This window comes from Dermacentor silvarum, chromosome 1, assembly GCF_013339745.2.
Source record: "Dermacentor silvarum isolate Dsil-2018 chromosome 1, BIME_Dsil_1.4, whole genome shotgun sequence".
NCBI classification, from domain to species: Eukaryota; Metazoa; Arthropoda; class Arachnida; order Ixodida; family Ixodidae; genus Dermacentor; species Dermacentor silvarum.
In genome coordinates this window covers 348,775,275-348,794,057 of record NC_051154.1, presented here as the reverse complement: position 1 = coordinate 348,794,057, position 18,783 = coordinate 348,775,275, and the positions used below count along the sequence as shown (strand labels likewise).

Here is an 18,783-nt window from a genome sequence, read left to right as displayed (position 1 = left end):
CTGTGTGTAATTATAGATTGCAGTGGCGTAAATGGGTACTTTGAATTTGATTTCATTTGCGCAAACCTCGTTCAAGCAGACATACGATCGTCACAGCTTTGGAAGGGCCTTGTAATTTGACTACTCGACACTTCCAATTTCAAATCGGACCCAGTTTCATTCTTGAAAAGTTTGTTGAAGCGGAAATACCGAATAAAACGCCTTTGTTATGAAGAGACTTATTGTATTACAGTGGAACCTCGATTATACATGTCCCCCGGTTATGCGACGACCCGCATTTTACGACGAATTGGTTTGGTCCCGGCAAAACCCCCATAGAAATAATGTATTAGTAACCTAATAAACGGGCCTGCCGCTCGTCCCGCCATCTGCAAATCGTCGACGTCGAGACACCAAGCCGCGGCGGACTTTCGTAGCTCGTCAGTCATCAAAATTGCTCGTCTCTCGAAGCGACCGTCATACCGAATGTGCTGCGTCGCCATGACGTTGCGAATGAACGAAGTCGAACTGCAAAATGCCGTAGAGCATTGCAGCATCGTAACCAGCCACAAGCACAGCAAAGACAGTGTCGATTCCAACCTAAAATAAGTCCTGACTTCGGTTAACTTGTCTATGGATTGGATCGAGACGTAAAGTTAGTTTACCAACGTAACGCTGAAAATCGCGGGATTTAGAGTGTTAGAGTGTTTGTTTTAAAATGGTCAATTTCGTCGTTATTCGAATGCAACGCGAGGGTCCAGTTCAAGCAACGAAATCATGAAATAAGAAACTCACGTTTTAATTGAATAAATACGATAATTTTTTAATAATTTAATCTACCTTCCTTGGAAGTACTGCAGATTCATGCCGCGGGCTTATTCAGGCGGTCTGTACCCGTTTTTTGGGCAAGACTGAGCGTCACTGCTGATATTCTTAGTTTTTTGATTATACGGCGCCCAGATTTTACAACAGTTTTCCCTGGTCCCCTAAAAGTCGTATAATCGGGTTCCACTGTACTTTCTATGGGCAGCTGACAGGGAATTGGAAAATCTTCGTTGTGCTGGAAATTTCGTTGTAGCGGCGGTTCGTTGTAGGGGGATTCGACTGTAGTACAGTAGAACCCCGCTGATACGTTTTTCACGGAATCATAAAAAAAACGATAAGAGCTGGTAAACGCAAGAGCTGAGAAACAGGACAAATTGAGAAATGAAAGTAGTGGTGAACTGCACACAATTTTATTTTAATTCTTACGTTTTAAAAAAAGCCGCAGTTTTGCCCGAAAGCCAAAGCATCGACTGCGATAGGAAATTAGTAGACAGCTATGCAAAGTAAGGATAGTAGTTTTATCATCCGTATAAACTTTTAAACATTCACTTGTTAACTGTATTAACAAGCATGGCGTCAGCGCGCACAAGCAGACATGAACACATCACACTCGATGAGCGCGGACACTTGCTGTCATAGACACCGTCTTTAGATAGCTAATACGGATCTCAAATTCCATGCTTTTGCTGGCGGAAACCGAAAATATGTCATGGGTGTCGCCCCCGGCACTTGGGGCGGCCAATCCCATTGTCAAACCACCAAGCCAAGCGACAGGAAAAATCAACATGGCCACTCGGGCCGGCGTAGGGTGGCAGTTCGCAACGCATGCTGCGGGAATGGTCCCACAGATGCGACGCAACAGCGGGGTTACCAATGCATTGGGTCCTATGGGAGCTATGCTGGGACCGTCTGAAAATGACATAACAGCCAGGAAAACTCAGCACCCGGGAACGTAACAGCGGGGTTTTACTGTATATCTCTAAAAGTTTTTCCTTGGAAACTGCAAATCAGGACGACGATGCGCAGCTTTCATTATGGATTCTCATTATTAAAAAATTTTTCTTCTGCACGCCTCCTTTCTTTTTTTGATCCTGAATGTGGGGGGCATGCTATATTCTTGTTTTATAAGTCGGGCACATGTTATATTCAGGCACTTTTATTTTCTTACTCTAAAACTGCGAAGCGTTTGAATCGTGTAAATATGGTAGTTTCACTTTAGTTGATTCAGAGCAGCTTCGGGCTTCTACAGGGTTCGGTCTCTAGAGGGCTCAGTCGCTCCGCTGCCATTGCACCGCAAAGATGGGCAAACTCAAGGCAGGTTCTGCCTCATCTCGACCACTAAAATAATTGGACGACTCTTCACTCAACCTTCATGAGGGGCTTTTGGGAAGTTTCAACCTTTAGCTGCAGCCAACAACCTCGTCACCTCGAACCTCATCTCAACCTTTTTACTAGGTTTGAGGTCAGGTCCTCAACATTCCTTCATGTGTTTGAGTCCTTGATATTGAATGTCTGAGAGCTTCAAGAGGAGGGGTGGGGGTTATGAGTACACCAAGCACCTTCTGCTGCTGTGATGTTGTTAAAGAGCATCCTCTTTGATTACTAGGCACTATTGCTGCTTTTTTGTTTTTACTACTTTTTGATTGATGGTGCACACAATTCTACCTATGCTCTGCAGAAAACTAACTTCACATCTTACATTCTACCTCACTCAACCTCGAACTCTGGTACGCGGTTGAGTCCAGAATTGTTTTCTACCTCTTGAGGTTGCCGTACCTTTGGTGTTTAACCGCACCTAAACCGCAGTTTTGGGTGGAACTGAACCTTAACCCAAACTGAACATAAACAAAAAAAAAAATTATGGTTACCGGTTTGGCATAAAATGATTGAAGCATCCAAGGTGACAACAGGTGCTCAATATTTGCACTATTGTTCGGATCACTACTACTTCCATCGGCACACCCTACTAGCAAATTGTTATGACTCACGAGTTGCAATGTGTGCGAGAAAAGGAATAGGAAATGGGTGCGTGCTGGTATTTACGGCCAGCTCGGCAGAGACTCATTTCTGACGCCGGCCGTGTTCTGCACTGAAAAGTTGTTTAAGAGGCTCCGAAGAATCACCATTTCTGTTGACGCTCCCAATTTGTCTGTTAGGTTAACTTGTTAATAAAGCTGGATAAACTAGGCAAACACGGAGAGCAGAAAAGTCGATGGCCTCGAAGAGGGATATCAAGTTCAGCTGCATGACTTATTGTAGCCATAACACTGCGGTTGCTAATGAATGCCGCCACCTTCTCAATGAGTGGTAACCGCGGCTGTAAATTGCACACGAAATTTGCTTTTTTTACGTGCCCTGGTTCAAAGCATGTTTGGTGCTTATACAAGCAGCGTATAACGTTCTTCGAGTTGTAGAAATTACTTGTAGAAGGCAATGACTTCTTTGTCCGCCCTTAGCCAGGACAAGACTATGTTCCACAGGCAGATGCACAAGAAAGATTGGCGTATGGTTCAGCACAAACTGTTCTTCTTCATTGTTCAGAAGCATTAGTATCCTCATCTTCTTCTAAAGAAGCAGTAAACTGAGTTAAATGTCAAATGCTGACTTCTTTTTTTTGCTACAGACTAGATGTTTGAAGCTGTAATTTAGGTAATACCATATTTACTCGAATGTTTAACGCGATGGTCGATTTCCTAGTCATGCAAAATGAACGAAATAAAACTGCAAATGTAACGCAAGGATAAACAGAAAAAGAAATGCTACCTTTATTCTAGGAATCGCCACGCAGAAATGAGGAGGAATAGGAATAACTTTATTGAAAAGGGGTTGGGGTGAAAGGTGATGAGCTCGATGGGTGGGGCCCCAAGTCCAGGGCTCCACTGGCTTCTGCCGCCTGCCTTACGTGACCCAGAAGTGCTAGCTGCACCTCGGGGTCAGAGCTGGCGAGTTGTGCCTCCCATTGCTCCAAAGTGTTCAATAGTTCAAATTTACCTAAAAAGGTATTTAAATTTGGTGGTCTATTTTGGCAACCCCACGAAATGTGGTATAGCGATGGCGAGCCACCACACCACGGACAGGCGTGCCCATACAGCGTTGGAAAAATTTTGTTTAATCTTTGTAGGTTTGGAAAGACCCCCGTTTGAATCCTGCGGAGGTCGATGGCGTCCTCCCCTTCTAATGATTTGTGGGGGGTGCTGTATTTTCGTCGCGTGCCACGCTGGTGAGCAAGAACTTCACGAGGGGTCATTCGGGATGGGTCATTGTCCTCCTCGGTTGACTCCTCCTGAAATGTTTGGGGGAGTTGACAGTGCGGTCGAGGCTCTGCTCGGTTCGTGAGCCCTCGAGCAAAAGCGTCCGCACTCTCGTTTCCCTCCAGGCCTGTGTGTCCCGGACACCAGATCAACCTGTGTCTGTTTGTCAATCTCCCGCCAAGGAAATTTTTAACTTTTATGGGGAGGCGGCCGTTCAAAAAGAAACTGCACGCATCCTGCGAGTCGGAGATAATAGTCGTGTGTGGTTCCTCCCTTCGTTCTTGCTCTTTGATCGCCAGGGCAATGGCAAAGCATTCCGCCCTGGCGATCGAGGACGTGTACAGGGAGGCACTCGTCATCATTCTCTTTTCGCTGCCAATTACTGTTGCAACGGCCCGTTTCCAGTTGTACCTCGAAGCGTCCACATACAAAATATTTGTTTTGCTTTTTAGGTGTTCACGGAGCCATCTTACTCTCTCCTCTCTCCGCTTTTTGTTTTGGTTTGGGTCCATGTTCTTGGGCAGGGGAGCGACCGTGATATTGCATCGGACGGGATCCGGGATTTCCACCAATACCTCGTCCAGGTTCTGGAGGTACGGTGGGAAGCCCACCCTAGCGAGAATCTCTTTCCCCCCCCTCGTCTGGCTTAGACGACTTCTCTGTGCGTTCAGTACCGCCGTTTTTAGCTCGGAGTAGGTATTATGTACCGAGATTATGTACACCAACCCAACAATTTTTGGGTTGGTGTGCCTACCGGTAGCCCTAAGGCCACTTTGTAGGCGCTCCTAATTATAGACTCGATGTTTGCTTCTTCACTTTTGTTTAGTGTGTGGAAAGGTAGACTATACGTTATCTTACTCATTACAAGGGCTTGTACTAATCTAATTATATCCACCTCCTTCATTCCTTTTTTGTGATATGTTATTCTTTGTATCATTCTGGCGACTTGTTTTGTCGCTGATTTTAACATGTTTATTGTGTGGTTTGCTCTTCCGTTACTCTGAACCCAGTAACCCAGAATTCGTGCAACGGTTACCTCTTTTATTTTGACTCCTTCAATTTGTACGTCTATGTCTCCATTACTTTTGTATCTTTTTTCATGTACCCTGATAATTTCGGATTTATCTGGGGCACAACTGAGCCCGCTGGCCCTGGCGAAATTTTCAACTGCTGTTGCAGCCTCTTGGAGTGTCTGCTCCTTGCTAGCCAGGCGCGTTGCCCATAAAGTGATATCGTCCGCATATAAGGTGCATCTCAACTGCGGTATATCATCCAGGGCCCGTGCGAGTCCTCTCATTGCGATATTAAAAAGCAGCGGAGAGATGATGGCTCCTTGAGGGGTACCTTTGATCGGCATCTGAAAACGTTCCGACGTGACTTGTGCTACGCTAATTGTAGCTCTCCTCCCTGTTAGGAAAGCCTTTATGTAATTGAAGGTGTGTTCACCACATCCGATGTTGTTTAATTCGGATAGGATGGCCCTATGTGAGATATTGTCGAATGCTCCTTTTAAATCAAGTGCTAGTATTAAGTGTTCTCCTCCTTTGGGTACGGAGTTCAGGACTTCCTCTTGTAATAGGAGGAATGCGTCCTGAGTGGAGAGGCCACTGCGGAAACCCAGCATAGTGGCTGGGAATAGGCCCTTGTCTTCTATGAAGTTTTGAAGCCGAGTGTGAATAACCCGTTCAAAAAGCTTTCCCATGCACGACGTCAGAGATATGGGCCTCAGTGCATGCAGGGATGGCTTCTTCCCGGGTTTCGGTATCATTATAATTTTGGCTTCTTTCCATTCATAGGGGATCATCCCTTTGAGCCAATAGTGTTCATTAAAATGGTTTGTCAATGCCTCTATGACTTTATCACTGAGGTTCCTAATCATTGCGTTTGTAATTTGGTCTGCACCAGGGGTAGTATTTTTTTTGGCCGCCTGAGTTGCCGCAAAGACCTCTTCCTTGGTTATTGGGGCGTCGAGTCTCTCATTTTTAACACCCGTGTAGTTAATTGGACTCCTGGTAGTATTGGTATCTTCTCCGATGTATCTGTTTTTAAGGAATTGTATTAATTCCTCATCCGTACCCAAAAAATCGTTCGTGATTCTCTATAATGTTTTGCTCGTCACCAATTTTGAATTTTGTGGGTCGAGCATGTTCCTCAGGATGACCCAAGTTTTTGCAGTGCTCAGAGTGTCCTGTAGCGAGCTGCAGAACTGGATCCATCCCTCGGTCGCAAGTTTGCTAGCGTACTGATTCGCCTCCTCCGCTAGAGCAGCGATTCTGCGGAGTAGGTTCCTATTTAGTCTTTGGTTTTTCCACCTCTTCAGCAGACTGCGCCTGCTCTCCCACAGGTGGAGCAGGTGCCTGTCTGCTGCAGGCGTCTCTGCTGTTCTTGCTATGCGTTTAGATGTTTGTTTGTGTGACGATCTTATGTATTCTGACCAGTCCCCCATTGATTCCGGTACGGAGTCGGGTGGGGGACTGTGTCGTCGGAACCTTTCCCAGTCAGTGATGACCACGTCCCCTATGACCCCGCGTAGTTTGGGGGTCGAGAGAGAAATGCTGATTATGTGGTGATCACTGCCTAGGTTCTCTTCGAGGTTTGTCCAGTAGGTGTCCTTAATATTACGTGAGAAGGTGAGGTCTGGAAACGTGTCTCTACTTACGCTGTTACCCGTCCTCGTAGGCGTCGTGGGGAGCGTAATTAGGCTCAACCCTAGTTTGGATACAGCGTGTTCGAGACGCGTTCCCGTGGGAGAATCCCTCGGATAGCCCCAAGTGGTGTTGGGTGCGTTAAAGTCACACAACACTACGAGTCTGTCTCTGGCCCCTGCAATTCTGACTGCCTCCGTGAGGAGCTCTGCAAAGACCTCATTTCTATCTTTAGGAGGACTGTATAGATTTACTATCACAGTCCTCGCCCTGCCTCTCTTCAGAGGAAGGAGGCTAATTATTTGATGATTTATCTCTAGGCTATCTATATGTTCCATCTTTGCTGCAATACTCTTGCTAACCAGTGTGGCTACGCGGGGATAATTGAGATCTTGGAGACAGTAATATCCCTGTAGTTTGACCATCTTTGGGCCAACTTCCTGCAGGCATATTACGTCTGGCTGAATCGGAGCCGAGATTATGTAATTTTGGAATGCTGCTGCGCGCTTGTGAAAAGTGCGACAGTTCCACTGCCAAATCTCTAATTGTTCTGCACTTTTCGTATTATTTTTGGCCATGCTGCATGGGCGTATCCGCGTCGTCGCGGCCCGCTTTTGATGGTTTGTCACTAACTGGGGTGGAGAGGGGGCGTTTATTTATTGCCCTCTGCAATCCTCGCACGGCTTCGTTAACGTACTGCCTCTGAATTCTCAGTTCTTCTCCAACGAAAGCTTTAATTTCAGTTATGAAATCGCCTAAAAGTTTATTGAAATTTGCTATACCTTCCCTGTTTTCCTGAACCTGGGTCTGCACTTGCTGTATTAGTTCGCTGCTTTGCGACGGCGTACCGAATATGTCTTCGCCCATCCCTTCGCTCGTTTCTGTTTTCTCCTCGTGGGTAGGACGCTTTTGCGCCTCTTTCTTACCCTCGTTAGGGTTGCCTACCGACCCTGAGGTTTGCAGTGTTTTAATGGCATTTTCGAATTTTTTCTCCATTGATGAGATTGCCAATTGATACTCTTTGCGTTCCGCGGTCATTTGATTTCTAAGCTGCTTAATTTCTTGTGTTAATCTTTTATTCTCTTCTATGATTTTCCTATACTGATGGTTATCAGTTATTGGAGCACTGGGAGACACTACTCTCACCCAGCTCACCTGGTTGGTTGTCCGGCTGGCGGCTGCGGCTTCGTCCTCTGCTTTCCCCGCCTTCTCTCCGCTGCTACTAGATATTTTCTTCATGTTGCATTTCCCGGGGGTCTCCTCAGGTCTATTGGTTGTAGTTGGTTGTTGCTGACTCCGTGATCTTGATCTCGATCTTGACGGCGATCTGGATCCCTGCCGGCTCTGTTGCGCCGCTTCCTCTCGCTCCGAGCTAAACCAGCGATGAGGTTTTTGCCGGTGTTGCTCGAGCTGAGGGAATTCGCTCTCCTTGTTGGTCCATTCTGTTTTTCTTCGGGGCTGCTCCACTCGCGATATTCGGGGAGGCATGTTTTTCAGTTTCTTTCTGCACGATGTGTCTCCCGTCGCGTGCTCCTCACCGCATATGGCGCAGTTCGGGATACATTCGTGTCCTTGGCTCGGATTAGATGCCCCACATTTGGAGCACACGTTAGCGTTCGGAGTCGGGCACACGTCGGTTTGATGTCCTGTTGACCGACAGATCTTGCAAACTTGTATGGTGGGCTTATATGGGTAACAGATCGCCTCTGCACCCATGAAGTAGACGCACCTCGGTAGTACGTTGCCCGTAAAAGTTATTATTGCTGACTTCGAAGAGCCCAGCATCCTGGCTCTCTCTATGTTCACCCCTTGAGTCCGTAGTCGTAGGTTGGCCATAAGTTTGGCCTGGGTGGTTCCGGGTGGGAGCCCGTGAACGATACCTCGCAAGACGTCCTCAGGGTCTGCCACGTACATGTTAAAGGGGTGAATCTGTCCTCTGATTTTCAACTGACTGATCTCTCTCAGCCTGCCCGCGACTTGTTCGTGTGGCGTAGATAATATTACGATGTTCGATCCGGGGTGGACCCGCAGTAAAAAGCTGTCCCCTCCGAAATTGTTTCGGCAGGCCTCTATCACTGCCACAGAGAGCTCTGATCCGAGCAGATTCTTGACTATGAGGCCTTTGTGTGGTCTCAAAATAACCTTTATATCCTCCTTTGGGAGGGGCGGCGGGCCGCGGCGTTTTCTACGTCGGAAATCCCGCTTGGTTTGACTCTCTCCTCCTGTGGCGGCGGACGAGTTGCCCGGTGATTTTCCATTTTTCTTTTCGGTTTCCTTCTCGGGTTCTTTTTCACTTTTCCGATTTTTCTTTTTTTGTCGGCGTGAAAGAACGGTGTGCCAGCCGTCTTCCGTCCACGCACGAGGGAGACCCGCGTCGGCGTTCTTCTCGTTGTCGAGACCTGCGGCAGCGTTCGTTTCGTTGTCGAGAGACGCGTCGTTCAACGCCCGCGTTTCCTCATTTAATTCCACTCGTCGCGAGATGCTACTCGCTTGGTTTGCTTTTTCCTCCGACGCCCGAGAGGGGCCGGGAAGCTCCTCGTCGACATCCAAATGGGCGAAAAATTGTTAGGCCTCTTCAGGGATGCTGTCGAGGGCCGCTTTCCGCCGTGCTAGGCCTACTGTTAGGCTGACTCGTTTCTTGCCAAATACGTGGGTTTTCGCGCACAAAAATCCAAATGGGAGGTAAATGTCGCTCACCTTTGGCTTCTTACTTGGCGAGAGAATGTCCGAAAAAGTCCGTTTTATGGTTGTTAGAAAGTCCACGCACACACACTCGTCGCTGCACCCCGCACATGCGAGCGTCCCCGCGCTGCGCCGCCGACTGAAGGCGTTGTTAGGGTTAGCTCCGTTTGTGCAACACGTTTCTTCTTATGTTGATAGGTCCTCGTGAAGCGGGTCCAGGTCCCAGGTATTGGTGTCCTTCCAATCCTCTCAAGTTCACGAAAAATAATATATACTTCTTAGGTGGGGTTTCGGTGAAATTTCCGCATGAAATCGTTTCAAGAAGCGGAGCGCAATGCGATCCAGTCGTCACTGCTCTGCGCCACCTGGCGTCCCCTCCACGCAGAAATGAGTTTTTTTCACTCATCGTCGTCTGAGGAGGAGGCAGAGCTTTCCATGGACAGTATTCTCGGGCGGTCACTTTTGCAAAATTTTGCGTGACTCGACACCGCACGCGTTCCCGACAAGTGTTTCTGGCGTTGTGCCTAGCTCGCTATCTTCGCATAGTGCCTGTATACTTTGAGCTGTTCGGTGCTGGGACGAGCCGAGTCTCACGAAAGCGAAGCTATCTCTGAAAGTGATCACCCGAAAATAAGTCATCTGCCATGCCGTGGAGCTCGTTGCAGATTGGGCACTTCTTAAAAGACCGTTCAACCATTTCATTTGGGGGCAATACCTGGCCCCTACGTTTTTTTTTTTTTTCAGTTCAACACCCTGCTACAGTTTCAACCAAAAGTTCTAGAATGCATTGCTCTTTTTGCTGGCTGCATGTGACAATCTCAGTCACATGCATTATGTGAAGGGTAATGTCTTTTCTCCAGTATATTTATAAATTAGCAAAATTCTAGCATAGTGTGAGTGCTTGTTAGAGTTATTCGGTTTCTGCTTCAAAACAAGTTGGAATTCAACGCAAGTTAATAGTACCTTCTTTCTCATTCTGTTTGGAACGCGCTGCTTACTGAATCAGAACTATGACTTACATCACTGTTGTTTGTACAAATTGCCTGTTGATTGTGGTTAATACTGAGGCCTTTGCTTGCACTATTGCACTTGCAGCTTGCCTCAGCCTCACCCCTTGAATGAACAAGGAAGGGCAAAGGCAGAAACTTGCAAGATGCTATATGGTTGCAAAGCTGCTCACAAAACAGTAGCTTTGTTAGAAAACATTGCAATGATCTTCGTAATGTAGATTTCTGCTTTTAGGTGCAGCCTTTGTGCTGCTGTGGTTTCTTTCAGTGGAGTACTGCAAGCCTATAATATTGTAGCACACTCATTGCTGGACACCACCATAAACAAATGCTTTCTTTACAAGTGTCCGCTTCTGTACAGTGATGAACTTAGTCAGAAATCAGAAGCTTGCAGGGCTTTACCTCCATGCTTATGTAATGCTGATTTGTTGTGCTGCTTGCTACTTCTGCATGGACGACAGCGAAGATTAATTAGCATTGACATTTGCATTAAAGAAAGAGTGATCTTGCTGACAGTCTTTCGATTGTGCACTGCTGGCTTTTGCTTCGGTTTCTCCAGTGGTAACTCACTGCACCACCCTTTGCCTTGGATATAACAATGTAACTTCAACTTTGCTATAGTGAGGTTTTACTGTAGTTCATACTCTTGCTGGTTCGCGATGATGAGTCTGAATGATCCAATTTACTGAATTAATGAAGTTTTACTAGAGTTCAATATTATGAAGATTACCCTCAGTTGTTCATGTTATAGTATTATCTATCCACGTTCAGTGGTACATAAGCAGTATGTCACCATCACTTGCCTAATGCACTGACAAATAAATTGCATTTGTTCTGAATACTAAATGTGCTAGTTGCTGAATAAGAGTGGTTGGAAGCAGACTGATGACAAAGCAGAGCTTATTATTATTACTGCTGCAGTTGAACATTTGCATTGCCAGACTCTTTTATAGTTGTATTTGTTATGTTTCTACTGTGTTTTTTCTTCTTTCTTTTTTTCTTTTTTTGTACTCTAATCTGTCCTTTGCCTTCTTGAGTGAAGCCCTATGTTTCTTGTTCATTCTTATTTTTTCTTATTGACAGGTACTGTAGAGAGCCCGCAGCAGCCGTCGCATCAGTATGTTGAGTCCACATCCGGAGATGACGGCACAATGTCCATGTTCTTTCAAGATGGCAGCGCTACCGTTCATGTTGTGAGCGAAGAAGGGACGGCTCCAGCACCAGCAGAGGAAAGCAGAGAAGGGCACGGCATCCATGATCCGCAGGCGACACCAGAGCGTGCGGAGGAACAGCCAGCTTCATTGGGAATTCAGCCTCACGAACAAGAGAGAGCAGTCATGGGAATGCCTGAAGATGGCGCTACTGTCACACTAGGCAAGCATGAGACAGTTCCTGAAATAGTGCCTGCATTGGGTAGTGATGGGGGGTCAGTTTACTGAACTGAAAACTCGTAGGCTGGCTCACGCCGGTTGCTTTCGGCCTTTAACTCAAAGCTTAATTAATCAAACATCCATGTAACGAAATTTTTTTATTTAACACTATTTGCTTTCCGCTAAAATGACTCCATATGAGGGAGTGCATTGTTTATCTCAATCTAGAAAAGTAATCTTGCACTCCAGATTTGATTTAAGTGCTTTGGCAGCCCCCTGCAACAACGGGCCACTTGGTGGCGGCGAGCAAAAGTGTGCTGCTGGGCCCTTTGCTAGGATGGCATGTCATCTGTGCAAGACATGTTCTGTCCATGCTTGTAGGCAGTGCAGAACCAGTACAGACGGGAGGTTCTCTGACCAGACCCTGAGAGCCTGGTGGTGTTTGCTCCAATTTCATGGCTGTCAGAACAGTGGTTGGTGCTAGATTAAGGAGTAAATGAGACAAGGCATCTGTTTGTGACTCGTTCATGCTGGCATTAGCTGAAGTCCTCACGCATGGAGGCATGTTAACGCACCTTCATATCTCTTAGTGAGAAGCATTGACAAGTGCTACTCAAGATTGTTCGGTGAAATGCGCAGGACACACTGCACATCTCGGTGAACCTCTTGGAGCAGTTTATGCTTGTGCACGTCTGTGCCTGCACGTAATGCTTGTGGTGTGGACAGATAATTTTGTTTCGGCACTGCTTTTATTCCAAATTCCAAATTCATACTTAGGGCCGCTTGGCTGAGGCATTACTGTGCCATTGTATGACATGAATTGCCACAAGTTAGTGCTAATGTCATGTACTTTCTAACGAATATACTGCTTTAGTTTCAATAATGAATGCATTGAATGCAGAGAATTGCCTTTTGGCATTGTTTTGGTACATTCCAGGAAGTATGGCAGCTTCTTAAGCAAAGCTATGGTCCATATTTATATTTGTTCAGTATGCAATATAAAATAACTAATTATTGCATTTTCATTCTTTTTTGTCCCTCTGACAGAGTCTGTTAACCAGGAAGTTCCAGATTCAGTTTTGAGGCCAGAGCCGCAAGAGGTGAGTTGTCTTTACGCACTTACAATGCTGTAACAAAATTTATGAGACATGAAATTCTAGCCTTCCTCAGTGAAGGAAAGCAATGTTTTTAGGCTTTGCAGTTTATAATTCCTAGAAAATGTCATGACTTTGTTATGTTATGTGATAGATGCAAATAGAGTCGAAAGCCACGTGAATGTACACCCACTTGCCAGTCAACATCTACCATAGGTTACATGACATTTCTTTAGGGTTTCATGTTAAAGGTTATTTTGATGGGCAATTTGCTTGACGATAGTTCCGTAAAATAGATTAAGAGAAGCCTTTTTACCCGCCGCGGCAGCTTAGTGGCTCTGGCATTGTGCTGCCGAGTTTGAGGTTGTGTGTTCGATCCTGGCTGCAGTGGCCACATTTCAGTGGGTTTAAATGCAAAAACGCTCTTGTGGTACGTACTTAGATTTATGTGCCTGTTAAAGAATCCCCAGGTGGTCAAAATTAATCTGGAATCCCCCACTGTGGTGTGCCTCATAATCAAAATTGTGCTTTTGGCATGGAAAATCCCAGAACTTAGTTTAGTTTAAAGAGCACCTTTTCCCCTGCCTTATTCAAATCAGGTACAGTCGAATCTCGATAATTCGAACTCGAAGGAGCCTGAAAATTTGTTCGAAATAAAAGAAGTTCGAATTAAAAGAAGGCCTTATTTTCGTAATATTCATGAACGATGTACGAACGGTGCGAGTCGTGAAATGCAGCACGCAAGCACATCGCGAGCGAGGGCCACGAAACTGCCCACGCTGGCCAACGCTCACTTACCGATAACGGCAGAAAACGAAACTTCCGGGAGCGGGCGGCACGGCGACGGGCGCACGCGGAGAACGTCGAAGGTGAGGGATGAGGGTGGCAGAGAAGCGAATTTGGCCTTGGCAACGCCGTCGCTTCGGTGGCAGTGGCTTCGGTGGCTCACCTCGCCCTCCCTCTCAACTCCCTCATAGCTCCCCTACCTTTGACTGTCTCCGTGCGCACCCGCCACCGTTCTGGCGCCCCCGCTCCCGCCGGCCTGGTGCCAGCTTAGCCCGCTCCCTGAAGTTTCGTTTTCTGCCGTTATCGGGATGTTGGCCGGACTGGGCCTCTGCCGCTGCTTCCCTCTGCGCCGCAGCCGCTGCGTTGGCTGAGACGTTAGCACGTACACACGTGTTTCGGCGTGACAGTGAAATGGCGACTTTGCAATTTGAGAGTGAAATTTCTGCCGTGTTATTTTTTTTTTCGTTTTTTTTTCTCCGCACGGCGTTGAGGGGTCTCTCCTAGGATTTTGGTCTATGGCGGTGTCGGAGCAATGCTGGTCGGAGGCCCCGCCGCGTGATTTGGTGCGCTGCTGAGAGCATTGTCGGTGCGCCGTATGTTCGCATTAACCTTTGCAAATGCTTTCGCGTTCGAATTACCGGGCATTTTCACCCATAGGAATACAGTGCAGTCCACTTCTAATGATATCGAGAAAAACGAGAAATCCGATCGTTATATATAACCGATCATCGCTATATCTGGCAGTTCGAATTAAGCGTGTTCGAATTAACGAGATTCGACTGTATTTGACTTGCCAAGCTGTTCCAAAGTGGCAGTCTTGCTGCTCCTAGACCTGCTCTAAACACTTCCACCCTCGGACCAAGCTGGCGGACCTCAGATTAAAATTGTAAATAAGGCGTCGGTGTGTGCCAACCGCCATTTCTCGCACCATCCAAGCTTTCAAAATGCGTCTCTCGGCCTCAGCAGTACCACTAGTTGGCAGTTGGTCATCTTGTTTAGCGAGAGCTTAGACATACATGGGAAAGCCTGCTCACGGAATTTTTGTGTATTATCTACCTTGACTTGAGCTAAACTGCGAAGCCTCAGATAAAAATAGGTGTGAGCAAATGACATGATGCTGAAGCAAGCTGAAAAATGCCCATGTTAAATGTTCAATAGTAAAGAAATTGGGCCTTCCCCCCCCCCCCCCCCTTTTTTTTTTATAATCCAGACTCACTTGGGTAACATTTGTGGGGCCTCAAGAAGAGCCTCGTTGCTTCACTTTTGACTGATTGAAACACGTCACTAAGATTAGGGCAGTTAGATAAGTGCAGTTGGTGCATTAGGATTAGTGTAATCCTAAATGGCTGATACTTGTTCAAAAGGTGGCCTATAGCAGTAATGGGTTGTGGAACTTATTGAAACAATGTATTTTACACAGTTTTCAGTGCAAGTTTATTCACATGGGGTTGGGAATAACATGTTGTTCCACATGATTAACAGTCAGTGAAGGAAGAAAGCCTCATCCCGGAGCCAACAGTTAAACGAGAACACTTGCCTTCGCCAGGGCCCTTGATGAAGTGTTGGCTTTTAGCTGGGGCTCCCCTTGGTTGTCCATGGCTAATAAATTGATCTCCATTTTCCTGTGACCCCTTCGTCATGCTGTGCATGTTGATGTTCATACCACACTTACCATTTTTTAGGTGTGTTTTAATGTGCTCAACCTGCAGGCATTGCCATTGCACATGGAAGGCGGTGGTCCCGGCAGCGAAGAGACTGCATGTGCTGTTGCAGTGACACCTGGGGTAGAGTGTGGGGCTCAGTGTCCAGCACCGTCCAAGAAGGCTGTGATTCGGGCTCGCCAGGGTGGGCCCTTCAAGCCGCCTGCACTTGTCCGGCAAGGCTCATCTACTGAGCCAGGTAAGTAGTGTGGCAGGATTACTTTTTGCGCGAAAGTGGAGTGCTGCATGAGGTAGCAGGTATGTAGGACCGACTGGAAGGTATCTTAACTACTTGTCTTAGGGAGTGCGATTGTATACCGGGTGTTTCAGCGAACACTTTCAAAAGTTTTTAAAGGGAAACTGAACAGGTTTTAGATTTCTAAAAAGTGACGTTTTTCTGAAGCGCAGACACTTGAAATCCCCGGTACGAAGTTTTGTTTTTTGATCATACAAACAGCGGTGGCGTAATTAAGAATTAAAATTGCCGCTATGCTTTGCCCATTGCGGCTCGCGGAGTCAGCCCACGGCGGCGGTGGAAGGGGAAAGCTAGCGGAAATGACGTCAATATAGGGGTCCCAGAATCGTGTTGTATCCATGGCCTTTATCGCAAATGATCAAGATCTCCACCCTGCGTTTCCGGCTTACGCTTCAAAGGACTGTTACCGCAAGGAGAACTCTAAGACGCATACAGTGTCACCATGCCGTCCTTTTGCGCTGCTTACGGCTGTACGAGCACCAGCGGCCGAGACGACGTTATCTTTCACAATTTCCCACAGCAGAAAAAACAAGCTGCTCAGTTGATGGCGGCGGTGAATTGAAGTAAGTTCAGAACCACTCTTCAAGAACCATTGCTCAGAAATGCCTGAATCCCGTGTACACTCCATTCTTCGATGGATATTTCTTGTGAATGGCACACAGAACACAACTAGGCAGGATGCGTCTGTGGTGCCTGCCGAGCGTCTTCCACGTTATCCAAACAAACTGGCGATATGCAGCGAATCTCAATTACCTGCAGAAATAAATATGCTGTGATTCCCTAATATTAGCGTATCGTAAGGTTGCTTACCTGTTTATGTATAACCGTGTTCTCTTTTCTGTGACCTGGGGTCAATCTGCTGGGCAAGAGCTACTTCAAGCACGGCTTTATTCAAACAGACATCCTTGAATATTTTTGCTTCTGTGATACACTTTGTTTTTTTCTGTCTTGCAAGACTTTCGTTTACTTCCTGGCAGCACAAACATTCTTCTTCTATTTCCATTGCACTGCAGTGCATGCAGGAACACCTGTCGCAACAGAAATACAGTATAGACCACTTATAACGTAACCGCTTATAGTGCAGGACCGGATATAGTGCGGTCTTTTCAGACTCCCGTTAATTTTCCCGTAGCACTCCGTGCATACACGTATCGCTTATAGTGCAGTTGCGGGAAACGAAATACCAGTTACAGTGCGGCAGCCTGGGAGTAGGAAGTCAGCGGAGACGGCGAACGCTCCCCTCAAACGGGTGTCCCAAGGAGTGCTCGAGGAAGAAAGAGAGACGAAGTGGAGGAGAAGGGCACGTGAAGCGAACAGCCAGTGAGGCTGAAACCAGAAACTTGAGTGCGAGTCGTGAAATATCACGGTGCGCATAGCGAGCGAGGGCCATGAAACTGCCAATGCCATCCTACGCTCGCTTCACGATAACGGCAGTAAACAAAACTTAGAGAGCAGGCGGCGCCGGCACGGCCAAGGGCGCATGCGGAGACCGTGGAATGTGAGGGAGGAGGGCGGCAGGGAAGCGGATTTCGCCTCGGCAACTCCGCCGCTTCGGTGGCTCCCCTCGCCCTTCCTCGTAGCTCCCTCACTTTCGACTGTCACCATGCGCGCCCGCTGCCATGCAGGCGCCGCTGCTCCAGCCGGCCCGGCGCCAGCTCCCCGAAGTTTTGTTCTCTGCCGTTATCGGGAAGCGGGCGTTTGCTGGCGTGGGCAGTTTCGTTGGCCGGCCTGGGACAGCGCCACTGCTTCCCTTTGCGCTGTAGCCGCAGCGTGCAAGGTCAACACGTGACTAGAAAGTAGAGGAAGCATAAAGGAGAAAGAAGGGTTCACTGCCATTTTCTACGCGTGGCTACGGTAGCGTGGCTGAGACGTCGGCATGTACACGCATCTTCCGGCGCAACGCAGAATCGGCGACCTTGCCATTTGAGAGAGGGTCAAATTTATGCCGCGTTCTTTTTCTTTCTTTCTTTCTTTTTTTGTTTTGTTCGCGCCCGACATTGAGGGGTCTCTCCTAAGCTTTTACTCTATGGCGCTGCCGGAGCAATGCCGGTCGGAGGCGCCGCCGCGTGATTTCGAATGAATGAGATTCGACTGTAAATTGAATGCAAACGTTCTAGCTGCATTCCTCGACTGTCGCATACGCGTGGCGGCTCGGTGCACATGTTTTGCATATGTGCGAGCCTTGAAAATTGTTGCTTTGGTTATAGTGCGGTACCGCTTATAGTGCGGATATTCGCGACTCCGGCGACTTACGTTATAAGCGGTCTACACTGTATACGTCAGGTAGAAAAGACACCTAAAATAAAGTTTCAGTGTCACGCCAGGCATCCAGCCGCACTTGGATACCTAAGTGCCTATACGCCTAATGAGAGCTTACATCACTTGCTTTAAGTAAAGCGGCGGATTGTTCAAAAGCGTGAAGCGACGGGGGGGGGGTCTTTTACCTCTGATCGTTTCAACACAACCAGGAATCGAGGGCCAAAAAGCATAAAATAGAACTACAGTAAACCGCATGGATGTGCATAACAACGTGCAGTGGCACACTTTTTGTATTTTTCGTCAAATTTCCGCACGACATTGCAAGCAGCCCAAGCACGCCGTCGGGGCGTTGAACGCTGCTTCTAGCACCGTGGGTCACAAAACAGCACAGCTATACTGCAAAAATAAGAAATTCACTTCCGTGCGGCGTATATTTTTCTGGCACGTCTGCACCTTGTATTGTTATCTTAGTAACTTGGTAACTGCAAAATGCATTGTGCTGACAGTGCGTTTCCGCATTCGCTGCAAGATTGAATAACGCAATGATTGCACGCATTGTTTGTTGCGGTCACAGCACAGCAGAATGCATCTTTGGACCTAATATCTACACTGAATTAAATTATATTGCAAATACAATAATTTCCATGCGATGTGTACGTTCAGGGCACTTCGGCAGTCTCACTTCATTACTTGCAAACCAGCAACAGTAGAATGCACTGTGTACAAAATGAGTTTCTCTCTCCGTATTCTCTGTTATAAGGACGCCCGGTATGAAATAATACAATCTCACTCTGACTGCTAAGGCTATATAGCATGGTACAGCTTCAGAAAAACTTACGAATACGTACCAGGCGATACTTCAAACGCGGGTAAATGTCGCAATTAGGTCCTCGGATCCGGCGGGCTCCATTCCAACTTCCACGCTGGCA

The 18,783-nt window shown here is 47.2% G+C and overlaps 1 protein-coding gene across 8 annotated transcripts in view; it reads left to right on the top strand.

The window, feature by feature from the left end:
• The window catches only part of LOC119437407 (uncharacterized), a 408,649-nt gene that overhangs the window by 207,214 nt on the left and 182,652 nt on the right, over positions 1 to 18,783 (top strand). For 7 of the 8 annotated variants that reach the window (XM_049660503.1, XM_049660507.1, XM_049660509.1 and 4 more), the window contains exons 8-10: positions 11,473 to 11,763; positions 12,807 to 12,859; positions 15,322 to 15,538. In XM_049660503.1, the coding sequence (XP_049516460.1) occupies positions 11,473 to 11,763; positions 12,807 to 12,859; positions 15,322 to 15,538 (561 nt within the window). The remainder of the gene's footprint in view (positions 1 to 11,472; positions 11,764 to 12,806; positions 12,860 to 15,321; positions 15,539 to 18,783) is intronic. The other variant, XM_049660506.1, reaches the window with a different exon arrangement.